The sequence below is a fragment of the Phanerochaete carnosa genome (genome assembly GCF_000300595.1).
Source record: "Phanerochaete carnosa HHB-10118-sp unplaced genomic scaffold PHACAscaffold_1, whole genome shotgun sequence".
NCBI classification, from domain to species: Eukaryota; Fungi; Basidiomycota; class Agaricomycetes; order Polyporales; family Phanerochaetaceae; genus Phanerochaete; species Phanerochaete carnosa.
In genome coordinates, this window is record NW_006767628.1 from 4,732,099 (window position 1) to 4,752,059 (window position 19,961).

At 52.8% G+C, this 19,961-nt stretch overlaps 10 protein-coding genes across 10 annotated transcripts in view; 6 read left to right on the forward strand and 4 right to left on the reverse strand.

Annotated features, from left to right (window-relative positions):
* Nucleotides 1–1,680, forward strand: part of PHACADRAFT_190760 (uncharacterized protein) — a gene marked incomplete at both ends in the record, with an annotated part of 1,944 nt that extends 264 nt beyond the window's left edge. The window contains 7 exons of the mRNA XM_007390929.1: nt 349–662; nt 718–776; nt 835–939; nt 1,003–1,102; nt 1,159–1,335; nt 1,388–1,455; nt 1,513–1,680. Of these exons, the coding sequence (XP_007390991.1) occupies nt 349–662; nt 718–776; nt 835–939; nt 1,003–1,102; nt 1,159–1,335; nt 1,388–1,455; nt 1,513–1,680 (991 nt within the window). The remainder of the gene's footprint in view (nt 1–348; nt 663–717; nt 777–834; nt 940–1,002; nt 1,103–1,158; nt 1,336–1,387; nt 1,456–1,512) is intronic.
* A 696-nt stretch (nt 1,681–2,376) lies between these two features.
* On the forward strand, nt 2,377–3,652 carry PHACADRAFT_204752 (uncharacterized protein; the record flags this gene model as incomplete). The annotated part of the gene is made up of 6 exons (XM_007390930.1): nt 2,377–2,747; nt 2,805–2,909; nt 2,968–3,067; nt 3,121–3,294; nt 3,347–3,414; nt 3,467–3,652. The coding sequence occupies exons 1-6, from the start codon at nt 2,388–2,390 to the stop codon at nt 3,650–3,652; spliced, it is 993 nt and encodes a 330-aa protein (XP_007390992.1). The 5' UTR covers nt 2,377–2,387.
* Nucleotides 3,653–4,315: 663 nt separating this feature from the next.
* PHACADRAFT_248274 (uncharacterized protein) lies at nt 4,316–5,872 on the reverse strand. Its single transcript, XM_007390931.1, has 5 exons — nt 5,675–5,872; nt 5,367–5,608; nt 4,992–5,314; nt 4,817–4,941; nt 4,316–4,759 (listed from the first exon to the last, which is right to left on the reverse strand). The coding sequence occupies exons 1-5, from the start codon at nt 5,678–5,680 to the stop codon at nt 4,382–4,384; spliced, it is 1,074 nt and encodes a 357-aa protein (XP_007390993.1). The 5' UTR covers nt 5,681–5,872; the 3' UTR covers nt 4,316–4,381.
* Nucleotides 5,873–7,119: 1,247 nt separating this feature from the next.
* Nucleotides 7,120–8,160, forward strand: PHACADRAFT_248276 (uncharacterized protein). Its single transcript, XM_007390932.1, has one exon. It carries the CDS (start codon nt 7,159–7,161, stop codon nt 7,855–7,857), a length of 699 nt encoding a protein of 232 aa, XP_007390994.1. The 5' UTR covers nt 7,120–7,158; the 3' UTR covers nt 7,858–8,160.
* A 329-nt stretch (nt 8,161–8,489) lies between these two features.
* PHACADRAFT_190764 (uncharacterized protein) lies at nt 8,490–9,525 on the forward strand (the record flags this gene model as incomplete). Its single annotated transcript, XM_007390933.1, has 5 exons — nt 8,490–8,531; nt 8,595–8,688; nt 8,742–8,762; nt 8,817–8,858; nt 8,918–9,525. The coding sequence occupies 5 exons, from the start codon at nt 8,490–8,492 to the stop codon at nt 9,523–9,525; spliced, it is 807 nt and encodes a 268-aa protein (XP_007390995.1).
* A 1,281-nt stretch (nt 9,526–10,806) lies between these two features.
* Nucleotides 10,807–12,222, forward strand: PHACADRAFT_83082 (uncharacterized protein; the record flags this gene model as incomplete). Its single annotated transcript, XM_007390934.1, has 3 exons — nt 10,807–11,247; nt 11,307–11,582; nt 11,632–12,222. 3 exons carry the CDS (start codon nt 10,807–10,809, stop codon nt 12,220–12,222), a joined length of 1,308 nt encoding a protein of 435 aa, XP_007390996.1.
* A 187-nt stretch (nt 12,223–12,409) lies between these two features.
* Nucleotides 12,410–13,516, reverse strand: PHACADRAFT_85276 (uncharacterized protein; the record flags this gene model as incomplete). The annotated part of the gene is made up of 2 exons (XM_007390935.1): nt 12,410–12,806; nt 12,891–13,516. The coding sequence occupies 2 exons, from the start codon at nt 13,514–13,516 to the stop codon at nt 12,410–12,412; spliced, it is 1,023 nt and encodes a 340-aa protein (XP_007390997.1).
* Nucleotides 13,517–14,947: 1,431 nt separating this feature from the next.
* On the forward strand, nt 14,948–15,315 carry PHACADRAFT_204758 (uncharacterized protein; the record flags this gene model as incomplete). Its single annotated transcript, XM_007390936.1, has 1 exon — nt 14,948–15,315. The coding sequence occupies one exon, from the start codon at nt 14,948–14,950 to the stop codon at nt 15,245–15,247; it is 300 nt and encodes a 99-aa protein (XP_007390998.1). The 3' UTR covers nt 15,248–15,315.
* A 489-nt stretch (nt 15,316–15,804) lies between these two features.
* PHACADRAFT_112314 (uncharacterized protein) lies at nt 15,805–17,075 on the reverse strand. Its single transcript, XM_007390937.1, has 4 exons — nt 16,859–17,075; nt 16,729–16,809; nt 16,343–16,664; nt 15,805–16,284 (listed from the first exon to the last, which is right to left on the reverse strand). Exons 1-4 carry the CDS (start codon nt 17,031–17,033, stop codon nt 16,044–16,046), a joined length of 819 nt encoding a protein of 272 aa, XP_007390999.1. The 5' UTR covers nt 17,034–17,075; the 3' UTR covers nt 15,805–16,043.
* A 767-nt stretch (nt 17,076–17,842) lies between these two features.
* Nucleotides 17,843–19,775, reverse strand: PHACADRAFT_156838 (uncharacterized protein; the record flags this gene model as incomplete). The annotated part of the gene is made up of 9 exons (XM_007390938.1): nt 17,843–18,034; nt 18,089–18,415; nt 18,526–18,567; nt 18,613–18,673; nt 18,808–18,919; nt 19,054–19,171; nt 19,299–19,323; nt 19,421–19,543; nt 19,594–19,775. 9 exons carry the CDS (start codon nt 19,773–19,775, stop codon nt 17,843–17,845), a joined length of 1,182 nt encoding a protein of 393 aa, XP_007391000.1.
* Between the last annotated feature and the right edge of the window lie 186 nt (nt 19,776–19,961).

Consider the following 19,961-nt stretch of genomic DNA (forward strand, 5'->3'; position numbering starts at 1 on the left):
GACCATCTCATACCTATCTGAGGGTTTGTCCACCAGTGTGCATATTGTGAAATACCTCGGCGTGGACACCCTGGAGGTGGCATTAGGCTATCTGGAGGCCTCATAGCACTCCACCATACTCGCACATCACCAGGCTACCCCAGCTCATAGGCTCTGATGCCACCTCACACTCCAGAGAAGCCAAGCATGGTACCCCGACCATCTGCTGGCTTGAAATCCATAACATTTCCATGCACGCTAGCTAGCTTGAGGGTGCCACTTGTACATGCAACTCTAAGTTGAAATTGGTTGATTTGTGTGATATTTACCAGGGGAGGACTGGTCTGAACTGGTCTGAACTGGTCTTAGACTGAATTCAGTCCTAGACCGGTCATGGCTGGTCTTGGACTGCAAGGAGGACTGCACAGGACCAGGACCTGGTCTTAGTCCGGTCCTGCACAAACTTGTGCTGGTCCTTGACCGGTCAGAGTCCTGGTCCCAACAAATCGATATTATCGACCGCCTGCTTCCGCTCTGCGGCATCACAGAGCGCGCCCTGAAAAAGGTCAAGAAATCTCCGCCGTCGTTTTCGCACGCAGAGTATCCAGATCTTGCCGGGAAATACGGCCTGCCAATAATATTCAGGGCGAAAGATCTTGCAAACTACAGTGCCCCGGAGTTCTGTCTGCCTCCTTCCATCCTCACCAAAACTCACCGAGGGAGCTTGGCGGGCAGCAGATGTGTATATTCAAGATCACTTCCGTGGAGAAGCAACCAAAGTTCGCTTCCTTGACGCGGTAAGGATCTCAAAAATGTCATTTCAAGGTGTAGATGGACTGACGGTATGCCTTTTAGTTTATAGTGCCACTTCTTGCGATCGCCCGTGGGCGTATTATTGATACGCCTGAGGAGACATTACCGGCAACACAGGATACGTCAGGAGGGGCAGTCGAACACGAGGTGAGCATCTTTTAGCTTGCACATGACATCTCTGTCTATCTCTGACGTTATACCTCTACACAGATTCTCGCGCTCAACGATGGTCTGTTCTTCGTCATCGAGGTGAAGCTGCATCACACAGATCTTGACAAGAAGGCTGCACAGCTGTTTTTGGAGATGCTATGTTGGTGAATGTCTCTCTTAACATGTGATCAGGCATCTGAGTAGCTCTCAATGCAGCTGCAGCTAAGCTGAATGAAGCGCGTGGTGTGCCTGCTATCCGGGTATACGGTCTTATTACAGACCTCAACGAATTCAACTTCTATTCGTATGATCCTGTCAAGCAGCTATTTTTCCATGATACAGGCATTCATACTTCTGGTTCACGTGAACATTTCCTGATTCAAATGGTTGAAGGTATGTGAGTGCCATTAATATCAGTGTACCTAAGCTGAATTTGAAGCATTAGTATCGAACAAGATATTTAGTATACTGTTGGTTGGCTATATAGGGGTTCTTGAAGCTCTAATAGCTCGGGTACGATGGATTGCACGCATAGCCACATCATAAACACTCCTGATTAATCAACTCCAGGAATCGACAACAATGGAAGACAGGAAGACCTACGAAGCAGTACTCGTCATCGCTCACTCAGCCGAGACAAGCTTCAGCAAGCAGGGAGAATGCCGAACTATCGAGGCACTTGAGAGGCACAGCATGCAGGCCTATGAAACACTTCAAAAAAGGTCTGGCGCACATTAAACACTTGTTTATCCTGAAAATTTATTAATGCAAATTAGTGTGCTATCTGTACCACGTGGTACCTTAGTCTATATGGAGGAAGGCGAGCCCCAGTCTGAACAAGACCTCAGAGACGCTGCAAAGGGCTTTGTGGACAACTATTGCCAGCGGATGCTCGATAATAATTTACGCAAGTTGCCCTCAACCTTGCAATCGACAACATGACACACCCGTTGACGCGTCCCCCGCGCCGCACGCTGCATCCCCGCACAGCCAACTCCCCGCAGGCAGTCCCAGGAGCCCGCATCCGCCGCACCAGGTCCTCATGGATATTTTTCTCGTTGTCCTCTCTAATTCTCCGATTCTCCTGTCCCGTAAAATATTGGGTCCTATGAGAAGCAATAAGACAAGCAATTATTATGCTCCTCACTTACACTAAACTGCATCTGTGTCCCTGCATTCACATCCTCCGTCCTATGTCCTCCAGGCTCTCTTGATCGTACCGCTGACTTGTCCGCCGACCGCGGCTCACGGTTCTTTTTACTCATTTTGTGCAGCCCGGTCTCCGGTCACACGGCTTGCGCAGCACATTATTAGCTCACACCCCATTTCGGAGTAGCGTCAGAGAAAAGCCCCGGCAGGTAGGCGTGGTGGCTCTAGCGCCTCAGGATCCAAGGTGTCTGCGGAGTCATTTGGCCAGGGGTCGCCGCTGTCTGCCTCTCGCCGTCATGGCATACCATGTCGCATTCCCCGGCGAATCATTCTCATTGCTCAACGAAGACAATAACCTTTCCGAATTTCAAGACAAGGACAAGGAGGTAATTACAGACGTACCTACGCAATTGCAGCCGTACCCCGGGACTTCAGATCGCCAGCTGAAGAGGGCGGGATGGGACGATTTCTCTGGAAAATATGGTCTACCGAAAGCATTCCTTTTGAAGTTATTTCCACAGCACAGCCTCCTAACATGCTATCTACCTCCTTCCTTCCATGTCCCCATATTTGAAGCATTGTGGCGAGCGGCGGATGTGTACTTGGATAGGGCCTGTCAGCGTCGAACGGCACCCCGAGTTCACGTTCTTGCGCTTGTAAGTGCCTATGAGATGTTCTCTCGAGATAAGGCGGATTAATGATATACTTGACAGTACTTGTCCTTGCTCATTGCGCCCTTCCGCGGACGCATAATTGATCAGCCTAAGGAACCGTTGCCTGAGACAGACGATACCACGGGACAAGACGTTAAGCATCAAGTGTGTATCTTTCATAAGGACATCTCTACCATACCGTTGACGTTGCGCCACGCTGTAGGTCTTTGCACTCGGCAGCGCGCTGTTTATTGTGATTGAGGTCGAGCTTCTTGCTTTGAACGAGGAAGAGAATGTTGCAGATCTGTTCATGGAAATGCTGTGTCAGTTGATAAATCTTGTATATGTCTCATAGTCTGACAATATCTTAATGCAGCGGCGGCTACAATAAATCAAGAACGCAAGCTGCACGCTCGGGTACATGGACTCATCACCGACCAATCAAGGTTTACCTTCTACTCCTATGACCCTCTGCAGGAACGATTTTTTTTTGATGAGAATTTCTTCACGGGTGGTCCGCGTGAACGACACCTGACTCTAATGATTCCCGGTACGTCAGTGACATCAGCGTTGGTATACTCTGGCTGATTGTGAAACACTAGTATCGAACAAAATTTTCAGTGTGCTCCTTGCAATCTATATAGGGGCTCTTAAAGATCTAGTAGCTGAGGTATGATGCGTCGCATGTAAAGCTACATCATGGACAGCTCTAATCTCAGCAGCGGCGAATGGCGGTGGAAGATGGCGTGCGCGAAGCACTCGCGTTCGCTCGCGAAGCTCAGACAATACTCACCAGTCGGGCGGACGATCTCGCTGCGCTAGAGATGCGTGGCGCACAAGGCTTAGAGATCACGGAAAAGAGGTTCGTTCTACACTGTCGTTTGTCCGTTTTGAAGCAGCCAGTTTAACGGCATGAACCAGTATGCTGTCCATCCCGCACGGTGTCGGAACTTTTACGGAAGTAGAAAGGCCGAAATCTGTGGATGAGGTCAGAGAGACGGTAAGGAAATATGTGGAAAAGTGGCTTCTGCAAAGGCATGCTGCTTAACGAAATCATGTTTGTTGTATCTTCGGACGATCAATCGTATGCATTGGCCTGACCCTAACCCGTCTTTGTGGCGAACTCTGCCACCCTGCGAGTTCCAAGCATTGCTTCACCGGACTGCGTACACCATCTGTACGAGACTTCACGACTATATTATACCTGAAGGGCAGGATTGCATTGTAGTGGAAATAGTGCCTTAAGTGTAGTCCAAGCACGTCTGTAGTCAGCTATTCCGTGGCATGCCCAATGCTCACCGCATGTGGTTAACTTCCGGGTCGTAGGGTAATTTACGCGATGGCGTGAGAAGCGAGCAGCTAATTGAATAAGGTTTGCGCGAGCTCTTTTTCACTTATACGTATTCACCAGCCCTCGATATGCACGAAGAAGGAGACCGATCCTGGCTACGATCGCTCGGGCTACAGCGACGTTCCTATGACCATGAGGATCAATATCCGAGGATCGCGCTGCGAATTATTCCATCTTCTGATGCCACATTACTTGGTCATCATGACGTGAGTTGGAAGAGAGAAAATAAGAAAAAACCATAAGGACAGTAAGTCACATGTATACCAGCATTCGGCATATTCATGAATCACTCTCTCGACTCCGCGGACGCAGCAAGCGTCGCCGCTCTCTCGCGCAAGCCCTTCTTGACCACAAGCCAGTGAAAGAGCTTCACGCCCTTATGGAGCATATAGTCCTTGACGTCGTTCCAGTAGTCTTCCTGCTGACGACAGAGCCAGTCGAGACGCTCCGCGCTGTCAAGCTCTATATCGTAGAAGACCTCGAGGAGCTGCTCTGAGGGCCCTCCAAGGCTGCGCACAAAGGCTTCGACGGTATCTTCAGACTTTGCGCGCGCGGTGAGCGGTGAATATGAGACGGTATTGCTGTAGGCCGTCGACGAGACGGGCGGCGAGACGGAGCTAGGTGATGGCTCGGGCTCGGGGGTAGCGTCGTCAACATCCTCGAACTATGGTAGTGGGCGTATCATGAGCAGATGGAGCGCAAGAGTCAGAAGTAAACTCACTAGATGTTCTGGGTCTCCTGGCGCATCTTCGTCTCCTAGTGAAGTGAGCGAAGACATGGAGCCGATGCTCCCGTCTGACATCCGACGTTGACGACGGGGAGCGACTTCCGGCGAGGTCAAGATGTCTAAGTCCGCGATAAGTCTCAAGCATCCGAGACCGAATGACTGAACGCACATTGCATTTCAATTTCTTCCTCCGAGTCGTACTCGTCTTCGCTGACGCTACCCTTGGGCCATTGAATATCGTCCACGGGCTCGCTCTTCACAAACAGTGGGATATGTTTTAGAGCATCGACATTGATGATTTCACCCTCCCTGCCGTCCAGGTAGAGCCGGTCCTCATTTAGGTTGTCGTTGTCCTCGTTTCTCACGACCGACCACACCATGTCGCGGTCAACGCCGACCCACTCCGCAATCTCAGACACCATCATCATTTGGCCTTGAAAACAGTGGCGAATGAGCGCTCGCTGTGTTCTTGTGGTCTGCTCCAACAGGGCTCTGAGAGGCAAGTGAGCTGCATGTCAAAGCTGATGACAGGGGCGTGGCGTACGTGTGGCCACGGAGGGCTCGTGCTGGAAAGAAACTGAAAGCAGACAAAGACATTTCGATTTCTGGCCTCGCCGGAGTGTTCTTCGCGCTGCGTCTCGCTGAGGCGGAAGTCGGGCCATTGGTGGAACGGTTAGCAGCCTTGCGAGGTTCAAACGCGCTTTGCGAGGCAGACAATGTACGCTTCCTTGGCCCAGACTCTTCTCGGTAGACGTCTAATGGCTTTGTGCAGTTTCGCGAGTGTATCTGTTGTAGTACAGAGCAGGGATTCCCGTTGCCACATCAACAAACCCGCCACCAACGCAGACATACCTGCATTTCCTGTGCTAGCTCCGTCGACACCGAGCAGCCTATCCTCGGGCATTTGAAGCGACCTGTACGTGGGTCTCTGTCAACTCTCAGCTTCGCCGCAGATCCAGGGAGACGAATGAAGGATGTCGGTTGATGAACAGCCCGGTAATGATAGCGGACTGAAGTTCCAGCTACGGAGGCGTTACACTTCTGACAATGCCAGTTGTCGGTCCTACGTTTGCAAAAATGGGAGAGATCATTGATCAAACAGTTCTCGTAGAATATGCTTGAGATACTGACATGTCGAAGCGGTTGTAGAGGCACGTAGGGGCTGCGGTAGGAATGAGGTTGACTGGCCGTGGCTTTCCGTTGGATTTTGCGTGCGTCAAAGCGCAGGCGTTTGCTTTCCGTGGCGCAAGCGCTGCGAGGCGGCAAAAACGCAGACCCGGGTCGGCAGCAGCCTTGTCGAATGCCACCACCTCGGCTTTGTCTGAAGATACTCGGAATGAATGCCGTTTAATTCTCTGCAACTCTGTGTAGTCAACATGAAATGAACGGATGGTTGCTGACTTTTATACCCGCTGCGATTTTACCGTGGGAAGCATCAAGAGCTCAAACGAACGCCCTTTATTGGGAAAAACTTGCATGCATCTGACCTAAATGCACGACAGTTGATGATGGTCACTCTTCCTGCTGCCTGCACGTTCCTTGAGTCTCAAAATGCCCAAGGGATCTAAGTGAGTGGTTGTACTGCACCTGCAGAAGTTGACTGATTGTGGACGCCAGATATATTTGCGCGACGTGTGGAAAGTGGGAACGCATCTCGCTGAAGGAGCATCACAAGAAGGTACACCAGAAGGAATGCACCGTTCACTTCAAGGGAGAGCCAGGCCGAGTTACGTGTCGACGCGACGCCGACGGCTTATGGCGCTGTCCAAAGTGTAGAACGGGGTTCGAGGGTACACCGAGAAAGCTTCAGGTGCGTTGCATTTGTCCAATTTTTATTTTTTTCCGTTTGCGCTTCGATTGATGAGGAGCTTCAAGGCACACGGACTCAAAGGAGAATGTCTCGATGTTCTCGAAGGTGTTCACCAGCCACAGCATAATTATGAAGAGCCCGAACCGCAGCTAGAACACGATGAAGAAATGCAATATCGGCCGGAAGAAGTTGAACAGAATGAGGATGTCGACGCCCTAGATGGAGAATTCGTAGAAGGCAGGCAACCTCATTGCATTCGTACTCTCGTCGCTCACTGTGAAGGTAGTGGATGCAGTTATACCTCACGATGATATCCTAGGTAATTATATCAACGAGCTGGATGACGAGGGTAAGCCACCGCCACTTCTCACCTCATATTGACTCATCGTTGCTGTTTGCAGAAGCTTTTATCAAGCATCTATTGGATGAGGAGGCGCGAGATGTCCAAGATGTAGAGATAAAATGTTTGTCCAGTATGCGAGGTTGCACATATTCTGCTGACATTACGCCCACAGTGGATTCAGACATGGGACCCGACTGGGAAAGAGGGCTGTTGCAGCCCAGCTTCGCCATGGTAAAGCAGGAGCAACTTAATACGAACAATGACTCATTTCCTCCCGGCCGGGACACTATTACTCCAGAGCGATGGTCAACAGTAACGGAGGAAGAGGAGAAGAAACCTGTTTTCGACCACAGCATCGGCATGCCCCGATCCGGGACCACAACATCTAGCTTGAATACCCCACGTCCGCCGTCGACAGCTCAGTGGGCGAGCTTACAGCCATCATATGGTTCAATTCCGGGTAATGCGTACGTTGAGGACTCCAGCGGGCACGATTCTGTTCAGCGTTCTGGCTCAACTCCCGCGGGTTCCGCTGCTGCTACATCTTCATCTTCATCCACAAGTTATCTACCTTCTAAATCGTATCAGCATTCTGCTAGCACGGCTGCTCACCGCCACGTTCCCGAGCCGTCTCTCCCTCCTGCGCTGAAAGCGTTCTTCGCTACACTTCGAGTTCCGTCAGAGCACCTGGCACCCATCTTCATAAGGCAGCGCATGACCACGGACGATGCGCTCGACCTGCTCTGCGAAGCCCCGCCGCGCGAACTGGAGGGCATCAAGACGGAGATTCTGGAGGAGGGTCGTCTTGCTGGGTGGCTTGCTGTCCAGAAAGGGCTGGAAGAGCGGGCACGATCGCGAGCAATGCGCTGGGTTGAAGTCTGAGGTAGCGACACATATCTGGGTCTCATAGGCTTGCCGAAGCTGACTTACAGGTCGTCTGCTGTTCAATAGGCTGGCAATTGCAATTCGCGTGGGCGAAAATCATCTCGGTCGCATTATTTTCTGTCTTATAGTGGCGTTCTGTTATCATGTCCCTCGTAGGTTTTGTTTGCTTTGTATATACTATACGCGGTCTCTATTCGTTGCACCTGCGTCATGCTTCTTTCCTCGAGTGTGGTTCATCATCATTCTATGTGCTCACATGATATATGATCCGTCGTCACCAGAGTCCTAACCCAGCGCGGAAACCTCCGTACATAGCCTAGCTTTTCTCGCCACCGCCAGGGTCAGCGGGCGTGTCGATGAGGATATAAATTACTCTGATGGCGCTGGACTGCGGTCTCTTTGACCATCACTCTGCACCATGCCCAAGTTGAACTCGAACGCAAGGTGCGTGGTAGCTCGTTCTTTTCGCATGGAGCTGTATTCTCATGTCCATTCGAGGTACAACTGTGCAAAATGTGGCCAAATCACAGATCTGACGCTGAGTGAACATTACAAGCAAGTGCACCAAGACAGTTGCTCCATCGTATTCAAAGGCGAACGCAGAAAGATCCGCATAGAGCGTACCGAAGATGGCCGTTGGTGCTGCCCAAGGTGCGCGCAAGTATGGACTGGTTCGTGCAGGAAGATTCAGTACATATTCATCCACAGTGTATACGCATTCATCTCGAGCCTAGGACCATGCTAGAGAGGGGAACTGCAAGGAGTACGAGCGCATGACGCATAAGAAGTTAGTATCGCAAGCGGCGGCGGAGAAGAATAAAATGACGGGTAAGATCATAATTCCCTTTTGTTCGTTAAGTTGCTGACCGTGTCCCTTCTAGATGGCCAAGAGGACGCAACAGGTTTGGACATGCCTCACTGTGCGCATTAATTCTTCTCTGAATCGCTTATCCAAGAAAATATGGTCCTCGGCAGCGAAGACAAAGACGAAGTAAACAGTGCGCTAAATAGTTCATGTCTTCGTGCTTGCTTACTCACCTATCGTCCTCTTCACCAGTCGTCAACATCGCGGGTATTTCAGAGTCGGATCTCGCCGCCATCGTGGACCGGGCACATGCCAGATCACCAAGAGTCTCGAGAAAAACAGACTCCTCGCCGATCACAGACGTCTTACCAGCCATTCCATCTGCAGGCGCTGTTATATCACCGCCCCTACCACAGCACAACATGTCTACTGAGACAGACAAGCCATCCCACCCTCCGACGGAGACCGAGGCGGTCCAATCATCGTATCTTCAGTGTGCTACTTCATCGTCGTCAGCGACTCTGGAACTCCAGCGGAAGGTGACCGCGAAGAAGCCTCGATTCGAATCGCCAGGGCGAACGGACCCCAAAACACCCTCAGTGGTTCTTGCCAAGCTGCCATTTGTGACGACTCGGCGCTCAACTCCGTTGGACTTATTGGCCGCTGAGCCGAGCTCCTCGGCCGCTCCTTCACAACAGCCTTCCCTGGCAGCTGAAGAATTCTCACCAGAATTGACAGCATTTCAGGCACCCGCTCTTGTAGAGTTTTTTAGGACCATACGTGTGCCGCTGCAGCACCTTGCCCCTGTGTTCATTCAGTACGGCTTCTGTCCACGGAGACGCTCGACATGCTCTGCATGACGCCTGTCGAAGGCAACTGGGATGACATGCAGAAGGATATCCTCAAGCAGGGGCGGCTCGCGGGTTGGCTAGCTGTTAAGCAGGGCTTGGAGCAGCGAAAGAAACTACTACAAGACGCTGTTTGATTACCTTACCCTCGGACTCCTCTCTCCGCATGTTATCTTGACCTTCATGCGTCTGACGTGTAATGCTAACTTGAATTCACACATCTCCCACGAACGCACTAACGTTAGATTCTTCTCGCTATATGACCGCACTCCGGTATGGACGATGAGTCGATCCACGGCTTGGCCTCATATCCTTCCATCGCGGTGAGAATCAATGTCTGGCCCCAGTTCGGTTCCACTTAAATTGAGAGGAGTTGCTTATGGTTGCAAGCGGTCAAGTCCTTCGCGACAAGGTTATTTGCTTGTACGCGACGAGATGAGGTGGGTCCCTCCTGGTTTCGCGCGGCTGTTCTCCCACTGTTGTTTCGCCACCTGCACCTGAATGGCTATCCATTTTTGCGGAGCCGCTGTCCTTGCTGTTCTTCAGCCGTTCACCATCCTCGCTTTCTTAGCGGCCTGCTGCGTAGTCATCGGGGTGTATCTGAGCTTGCTGGAAATCCACTCGGCGGTGCTCACCTGTGGTATTCTTGAGGGCCTTAGCCACTTCAAATCCCGCTGTTGTACACGCATATGCCACATTATTCACGCTGTGCTCTCCATTACCAGCCTTGTCCCACTTGAATCGCATATGCATCAATTCAATTGCATCAGTCGTGTGCCCAGGTAGGGTGATCGAGCATCTCGTCTCCTCCGTGTAAAGTCGCGGCCGTGTAGGCTCGCAGACACAATGCATTATGAACGTCTACACACTGTGGTGTCCGAACGACGTGGGGCAAGGTACGAAAGGTGCGCGAACGCGAAGTATACAAAGCAAACGGGATGTCAGTAAGATCATACACGAAGCCGCGTCAGAGGGCACTGGCAAGGAGTCGACGCAGGACACAGAGACAGGTTTTAGAGTGAGATGGGAATCTCTCCGAGTCGCGCCATGTCAGTACCAAGGAAGTGTCGAAGATGCCGAGCTTCGCGTTCGACGCAGGCGAGCCTAGTGCGAACACGTTGGGCGACGGCGGTTCGCATACTACGCTCGCCTCATGTAGCGAGTACACTTGGGGGATCAGTGGCCGGGCGCCACCGCCCTGTAAACGGACGTCTGAGTTCATGCGCCGTCCACTTTACGCTGTTCTGCAGCGTCCCTTCTATTGCCAGCATTCGTGACTTATTACCTGCAGCGATGACGAGTCTGCTTGACATTCGAGCGACTTCCCCGCGCAACTGGAAGTATATCGCCGAAGGCGGCTCCTCCATCGTCTTCTCATATACAGGTCCCCCACACCCATCCTTCGATGATATGGCCTTGCGGCTGCGCAAGGCTCTCCTCTCCTCCCCATCTCGTTTAGTGTCTCCTTCGTCTCTCACTCTGCAAGTCGAAGACCCCGAAGACCCCGCAATCGCTTTTCAACGTGAGGTCGTCGCGCGAGTGCTTCCCGCGGAGTATCTCCTGCGGCTCGAGGCCGTCGAAGTCTCTCACGCGTGGCTGGAAGAGCTGGCGGCGCTCACGGAGGAGCGGAGGCCTACGGAGCGGAGGGCCAAAGGTGCGATTGACGTGCACAAGCGGCGCGCGGTGCTCACGAGGGACCTTGTCGATGGGCGGGTCTTCACTGTCGAGATCAAGGTGCGCCTCCCTAGCCCCTTCCGCACCCCCCACCCCCCTCACGCGAGGGCCCGTCCAAGCCGAAGTGGGGCTTCCTTCCGTCACCGACACACCTCGCGCCGGACACGGCCTCCGTGAAGACGACGACATGCCGCTTCTGCATGCACGCTCACACGAGGGGCGTGCTCGACGCGGATGTGGCACAGGCGTACTGCCCGCTCGACCTATTCTCAGGCGAGGAGGTGCGTGTGCGGCAGGCACTGCATGCGCTCTGGGATGCGTGGGTCAGCACCTCGGGCATGGCGAACAGCTTGCGGATATTCGTTCAGGGACAGACGGTGAGACCGGACGCGAGTGTGAGTGCTTCGCGTGTGTGCCTGGCCCCGTTTTAATATTTATACGCAGCCGTTGTCAATTCAACCACTTGCCTCGCAGCTGGGTTTACCGGATGAGTTCACTCTGTTCACCGTGCGCGATGCATTTGTGTCCCAAGTCCTGCCATTACTCCTAGAAACTTCCCTACTTCGTATACTCTCAAACCTCCAGAGCACCCTTGACCCGCTTGATATCGAGGGTCTCTCATTACTGTGGTCTCGTGCAAACCCATCGCGAGAACCCCTCCAGACACAATCTCCCGATGACGGCGCGCCTTCCGCGCCACCGTTAGGCTCGGGTCTTTCTGATCCAACAATTGACGACTGGAAACAGTTCCTCGGGATATATTTAGCTAAGAATTCACAGATGGACCACGACCATCCAGATATCGCAGACTTGAAATACTACTGCCTTGCCTACCTGCTGTCTGCGACATTCAAGGACTGTTCAATCATGTTCAGAATACCTGAAGATGGCAGAGGCTCAATTTCCGTCATCGACTTGGACATCAAACCCATCGACCGGCTTCAGAAGTGGGAGAAGCTGGACAGGGAGATAGTAGAGGTGTATAAGAATGCGTGGAAGCCGAGGCAATGCGTTGCAGTTGGAAGCGGATATTAGGTGAATCATAAACTACGGTCGAATGCGGTTAGTACTGATGCAGAATGGATATAATACAAATTTATGCAAATGTAGGATGTCATATGCACTGCAAAGTAGAGTGTTGGATGGAATCATGAGGCAGCATTGTAGGTTGTGAACCACAGCTGGGCTCGCGTCGTTCAGAATGGGCAGGCCCTAGGCGGGCTTAGCCCTCGCATTCAAGTTTGGGCTGGAGGGCACCCAGCTCTTCCCGGCATATCTTCTCAAGGCCGGCCTTGACGTACAACCACTCCATCAATGTGACGTCCTTCTTCAGCAGCTCTGCTTGTACGGTGTCCCACTCATGTGGCATAGTCGAAAGCGCGCGGATGTCTTCACGCGAGCGGATCCCGAGCGCATAGAAAGTCGCGTACCGGTGGCCGACAGGCCGACACAGGCTATCGAGGAAACGGCGGACGGGACACACGTCTTCCTCCGGGTACTGCAGTTCGAAAGCGAGAGTGGTGGTTTTTTCCATCGCTTCGAACATCGGCGACGGAGAAAACAGTGGCGTCTTTTGCAAATCCAGCGAGGAGTCTTGTGATCCGTAGAAGAGTGATTGGCTCTCCGCAGGAGCGATACAGACGGCCTGCGATGCAGTTGAGCTGTTCCGGACGAATTCTGCGCGCAACGCGGAATCGTAGCACTTCTCATCTGGGCTGGGCTGTTGCCAATCGCCGTAATCGTCGAGGGCGGTGCTCTCTGTCTCTGCGTCGCTGCTCACGAAGGACAGGGCGGGCGTCACGTCGCGCGTCGACGCTTTGGCAGGGGTAGTGCATCTGACAGGCTGGGGGAAAACGTCTTCGGAGTCCGAGGATATGTCCATGTCTTCACGGTCCTCCGACACGTCTCGGCTTCGCATCAGAGTCTTCGCACCAAGCAGAAGCTTACGCTCGGCTGACGGCACGTCAGACGGAGAAACGTGAGAATGGGCGCGACATTGTCGCACCGACTCAAGCGTCCTGCGCTGTTGGGGGTCGATGAACAGCACGGTTTGGCTCTGGGCCTGCCGTTCTGGTGTGCAAGACTGACGATGAGCCTTCGCGCGGGTGAACGTCTCGTGCAGCTGACCTTTGCGAACTACGCGTCGACGCGCAGCGGTGGCGTCGACCGAACGAGGAGCAGAGTCACGATACTTGTCGTAACGGGAACATTCCTCCATGATATGCCGCTGAAAACGGCAGCGTTTAGATGGCTGTCGTGGGACAAAGGAAGGGTGGTAGTACGCACGTGGCAGTCCCGGGCATATTCGAATTTCCGCGTGCAGACACATTCAAAACAACCGTGCGAGAGTCGGTAGCGGCGGAGTGGCGGATGTGAGGGAAAATTGACCTCAACGTAGTCTTGTGAGCCGTAGGAGATGTCTCCGAGCGTTTGGGCAACCTCGCAGAGCTTCGCGAGCCTATGGATCACGCGTTGCGTCAGACGCTTGAAGAAAAAAAGGCGTGGGGAAAAGCTTACATAGTTACTGGTACAACTGGAGTACTAGCCTATAACGTTACGAATAATGATAAAGGGCTGTACGGCCAGCAGCACTGAAGGCAGAGACGAGCTTGAGGGCGAAAAGAGGGTGGAAGAACGAAAGAAAGATGGTTCGGACTACTTTCGAACAAGAGCTACGGTATATATACTTTGGCAGAGAGGCTGACAAGTTTGAGGCCACCGAAGCACGCTTTGGAAAGCAACATTGTTTTCCATATTCAGACCGCCTCTCTCGGGCCGGCGCCTCAGATACAACAACATCTCTTCCGTTCTCGGGCAAGTCGGCCACTTCATGCAAAAGAATCAAAATCCGCGACAACAAGTAACAATGGCACAAAGAGATCCTTTGTCTCAACATTTTGGAGAAAGAGATAGGGGATTCGGGGGTGGGCGGCGCGAGTGGCGGGCGGTAGCGCTAGCTGGAGTCTCGTGTTGAACACGGTTACAAGCCCTGCCAATTGTATCTGCTTCATGACGCCCATAGACCACAGCAAGCTAGGAGTAGAAAGATACGCAGTAGCTGCCGGGTGCGGCATAGGCATAATTGCAATTCACGATGTAGCTATTCTAAGCCGGAGACTTATCGAGTCAATGAGGTGCCTGCGCCAGTGGCAAGCCGAGTCTCACGCCACCCGACTTTTGATATACAAAATTCACCATAGAATTTAGAATCGCAAGGGCCTTCGGCGATCGAATTATCCAGCAAAACCGCCGGCGACGAGATGACAAACATGGGCATAGGTAGGATATTGATAAATACACTACTGTTGAAGACGATCGACCCGGGCTGGCTTCAACGTGCCAGCGCATCAGATTGGCTGCTGCGGGCATAGGCTGAGGCAGCGGCCAAATAGCTCTCTGATTTTTTTGGGCGAAATCCAGGCGTCACTGGCAGAATGTCCGTCATGTCAGCGGATGCTGAAAGACGTCTTCCCGGTAATACATTGAGAAATATTTGATAATATCCACGGGCTTCCGCGCACTCTAGAAGAGAGCTTTGTCGTGCAGGTGAACTCAGGCCTCCGCCCTCAGGGCTTGCTCACGGCGGTAATATAGTGATACTAAAAACTGTCAAACCCCCAAACCCTTAGCATGGGATTAAGAGGGGCCGTCGGAACGCCCTTACGAGCTGGAACGAGCCTCCCTCAATGGCCAGTATCGCTCCCTGTTTTTCTCGCCCGGTAAACCGATTCAGAGCGCGGTGTGCCGCAGCCTGGTACCAATGGTTCCCTCAGGGACAAGAGATCTTTTGTATATCGAGATTCACGCCATCGACTCAGACGTCGTGTGCCTCTCCGTGAACGCGACGACTACCTCTACAGGTGTCGTGACCGTCGCGAACCTCACCACGAGCAAGAACGCGATAAAGGAAGTGAGTGGCTCGACGCTCTGCCAGCAGGTTGCGGAGTGGCTCGTCGCGGACTACATTTTCACTGACGCCACTGCGCTGTTCGTGGATCTCGACAAAGTCGTTTTCGACGGCGAAGTGTTGACCGCAGTCATCACCGATAACATAGTGTAAATGTGACTTCCTTTGGGGAGATTTATGGGCCGGCCGCGGACGATGTGTACTAGTGTGGTGTTTGTAGAAGTTGGCAGTGATTCCCCGGGATGGCGCGAAAGACGCCCAATCTTAAAAGAGGAAATGAGTAAATGCATACGTTCAAGACACGGAAAATATTGCCGTCGGCAACTGAACTCAAATGTTCGTTGAGCAGTCATTCGCGGACGCGAGCAAGCCCAAACTGGTGCACATCAAGCGTGCGTTCAATCAATAACTTTACAAGCTGATAAGCGGCAAGCATGATAACATGTCATCCGAACCTTCAATCTCGCCACCTGCTTCGGCGGTATTCCTTCAATGGTCCATGCAGAGAAGCCTCTGGTGTCCGAGTACGACCTTCAGTACTGCGTCGACCCTGGAGAGGCGACGCATGTGGGTGAGTCTGCAATGTGGCTGCGGAGGCCGATGTCACCCGAGACATACTAATCAGTAGCCCGTGCAGCTCAATCATCACTGAGCGCCGACTCGGAGACTGCACAGTGCCCGGGGATTAAACTCTGTATGCGTGTGACTGATCATACACGCACCGCCAGGCACCGCCGCTGTTATTCAGCAATAGCCAATCAAAGAATCTTCGGATTGTAGGCCAAAGTCGCCGGTTTTACAGACTTGACGCAGCCGTTTCACTTTGCAAAATCAGAAACACGAAAGCCCAATGCACTCGAGCCTCAAATGAGAGAAAAATTCAGCGAAACACAAGAGAACCTGCCACGAGTGGAGATAAATAGCATTCCGCCGTACCAAGACCACTAGTTCAGAAGCCAAGCCATCCCGGCTTCTCATTCAACTTAATCTCCGTCCGCCCACCGGCGACGATCTTAATTCCCGCACCCTGCTCGGCAAGCCTAGCATTCCACCACTCGATGCGCTTCAGACTCTCGATATCGTCTGAAGGCAGCTTTGGGAACTCGTTGAATGCCTTGCCGCCATTATTCTCCGGGATCGACCACGCGCGAAGCATATTCTGTGGACGGCTCTTGCGGAAGTAGTTCAGGCTAGACGCGCCACTTCCGTCAGTACCACGGCGAGCAAAGCCCAGCAGAGGTCACGCACAAGTCTTTGTTCATGCCCTTCACGTTGTTCGCTTGGCAGACGTACAGCTGCGTCGTGAGCTGTTCGCGTCGGCCCTCGGCGTCCTGCAACATCATGTGGAAATGTCCTGTGCGCAGGGCGGCGCCGGCGCCGTAGTCGCCCGGCGAGATGGTCAGCACCTCAACGCTGCCGTCCGCGCCCGTCGTGAGTCGCCCGCGGAGCGCGTACGACCGGTACGCATACTCGCCTGCGCTCGTCGCCTGCCAGAAGTCGATCGTCGCGTGCGGCAGCGGGTCTCCATGTGGCGTGCGGACTATCACCTGCAGCAGGAACGGCTTGAATTCTGCGCAGGAGCTCGTGTCAGGGGGTGCGGGTGAGTAGTGATTATGGGCGTGCAGGCGACGTACTTTTCAGCTCGTCTACGGTGGCCAAAACTGCCTTACCTGGCTCCAACATGCGGTCAGGAGCACCAGGGACATACACTGGGCCTGCAGGCACATCAGCACCATGAGCCAGCGGGCCACGTAGTCTGCGTACCTTCCATGTCCGCCCGCTCGTTCCTCCTCCCCTGTTGGCACCACCATGTCAGCGGGCTGTCGTTGATGAGCGTGACCCAGATGAGAGCTCGCAGGGCTGAGAAGATGCGGAGAGGAAATGAGATGGGCACGGAGGGCGCGAACTCAATGAGCGTCGAGCGGGTCTCATTAGACATCGTGGTCAGTAGTTAAGCAGCATGGTGGGCCACAGGACGTGGAACTGGCCGTCTTTTGTATTGAGACCGTTGGGAAAGTAGATCTTAAGATTCCTGGGCCTGTGTCGTGTCAGCCCGTGCCGGATCAGAGGGCTTCGGTTCGCCTCCGTTAAACCGGTGTAAGGGGCATCTGCATCACGAGGTAAGCGCCTGTAATATTTGGCAGTGAAGTCTCGGAAACTGCAGCTTGTGCATCCCCGGAGACTCGTATTATAATGGGACACTCCGCGGAACATGTCGCGCACAAATGCAGTGCTATACGCGTGGATCACGTGCTCTGTCACATCGTGACTGGTCGCGGATGCCCTGGATCTGCGCCTCCGTGCCTCTAGCAGCAAGCGATCATCGCTAAGAGAAAAGGCCGACATGAACAGCTTGATGGCAGTATAGACATATTCGCTAGTGTCAGACACACGACTTGTCAGGTGCAAGAGTACCACTCTTGATGTCATGATGAGAAGTGAGACTCCGTGCACCCGGAACCGTGCCTTCTGGCAACGCAGCGGCTTAGTGCGCACAACTCAGTTAAATATGGCGACGAGTTACTGACAATTATGTAAGACATTCATACGTGTGTCACAAAAACTTCTACATGTGGAAAGGACGATAAGTTACAGATATCTTCGAATAAATATGCAGTTCTATCCACGCTTACGGTGGGGAAGTGAGCGTCCGAAAAGTTGAACTGTGCCGAAAGAGGGAGCATAACAGAAAAATCCTGTGCGACAGTGCGGAAATCAAGGCAAACAGCGAGAAGCAACAATGCAGCCTTAGTGGCCAACTAAGCGTGCAATAGCTAACTCCCGCAGCCTATCTCGAGCGGCAAGAGTATGCTTGTTCATGCCGCCATGGAAGGCTGCTGTAGCGTTCTGACGAAGCTCCTTAATGTGATCTTCTAGGTTATCCTCAAGGATGACTTCGGGCTTGATGGCATACTTGCGCAACAAAGCGGCGCCTCCAGGCTACCAGCATATAAATGAGACAGACATAGCGCGACGAGAGAGGAACACACGTACGTGATCGATTGTGTATGCAGTTGCGTCTATCACCATATCGTCTATAAGCAGAATACACCGGCCCTCCGCGCGTTCAACGTAAACGCAGACATCAGAAATTGACATCGGCGCTGTCTGAGACTCAGACGAGTTTGGAGCTATGAGGACATCTGGCGTCGCCACCTGAGTCTTGACATGCATGCGCCAGCGTGCGTGGGAAAGATCCTTATCCCGCGCTTTCCGTAGCCCCTTGACGAGCCCCAGTCGATGAAGAGCGAGGATAACCCACTTAGACGGATCCCAGTCGTATGCGGAGGGACCCGCGCGAAAGTCCTGGGGAAACGAGTGCTGAAAGCGGAAGGTTAGATGAGGCTAAAAATGGAAAAGCACTCGGACTCGCATGCTGAACCATGGGAAGATCAGCATGACGCAACGCACAAACAGAATACGGGACTTACAAAATTGTGGTTCCCTTCGCCACATGTCAGCAACGCAACAATCTGTCGAATGTGAGATAGAGGGTGCGGCTCCATGAGTGACCTTACCAAGTTAAGTCTTGATGTATTCTCGTCAGAATATGGTTGTAGGCCGTCCCAATGCGCCAGCCTGTGATTACAGTGTCAGCGCCAGATAGCACCAGGTTTCGATGTTCCGCCTACGAGTTAACGAGAAATGTGCAGTGCCACACTATTACGGAACGTAGCATCAGCTTGCTTGATCAATTATATATAACAGGATACCTACCAACGAGCCTGGACACCAAACCTGCCCATATAAATGCCCCAATAGCGTCATGCCAGAAGCTCCCAATGATCGTGGGGACTAGTATCGCCGTGAACAGGGCCGTGGAAACTAAACTAGGAGCTCAGAAATCACGCATACATGTATATATGAATGCTTTCTCACCGTAGTACCTGTGCTGGAGACGGACCACTGGTTCCCGATCGGCCCTCTGGCACCAATTAAAGCTAAAATGATGAACTTACCAAGGTCTTCGTCAAGGTCGTCCTTGTCAACCAGGCTCATTCGCTCGTAGCGCTGCTTGTAGAAGATCCATCCCATGTGGGACCAGAGTAGTCCACGTGTGGCCGAGTACCTGCATGCCTGTTAGATGGTACAAAGTTTCCTCCGGTAGAGCTACTCACGGGTCGTGAACAGGGTCGTCTGTATAGCGCTGGCTGTTTGTGAGTAAAGGCAAGTAATGAACGGGAAAAAAAAAAAAAAACTATACATGGTGCAGCCGGTGCCTCATAACCCTGAAAGATAGTTAGATACGAACAGCTGAGGTACAGTACTAATACCACGTACCACCACTGCCGGGCAATCAGAGGGGTGTATCAACTGGCAGAGAACGGGCAACGCACCTTGATAGACCCCTGGGCCGCGCTGGAACCCAGCAGTGCCAATAACGCTCGCGTCTTCACTCCAGCCTCGAACGACCTGTGCGAATACAGTCTATGGTATCCAATCGTTATTCTGCGTTTCGTGAGCCAGGCGACTGTATGCTACGACAGAGTCCCACATACCCGAGGCAAGCAGCTTGCCAGAGGACAACAGAAAGTACGAGGGTCGCTTTAGGAGTCGAAGAAAGTGGCTGGTAATAAACGCCTGCGCAAGCGGCGATGTGAGTGCCGACGAAGACTATAGCGTTTGACCACCAGAACTGCTGTTGTCCTGGAGGACGTTGCGTTGATTCCTTGATCGTCATTAACATGACAAATATTGCTTGCCACGGAGAGTAGGATAGGGATCGCAGTATACTGAGAGACCTCTCAAAGCCAGGCGCATATATAGGTACTTTTTTCGGGGTCCAGACATAGCCCAGCTGTGTTGACGGGCATTGAACGTTGAACGATGGATGTCTCGGCTATATGGCTGCGCAGTTGTATCGGTT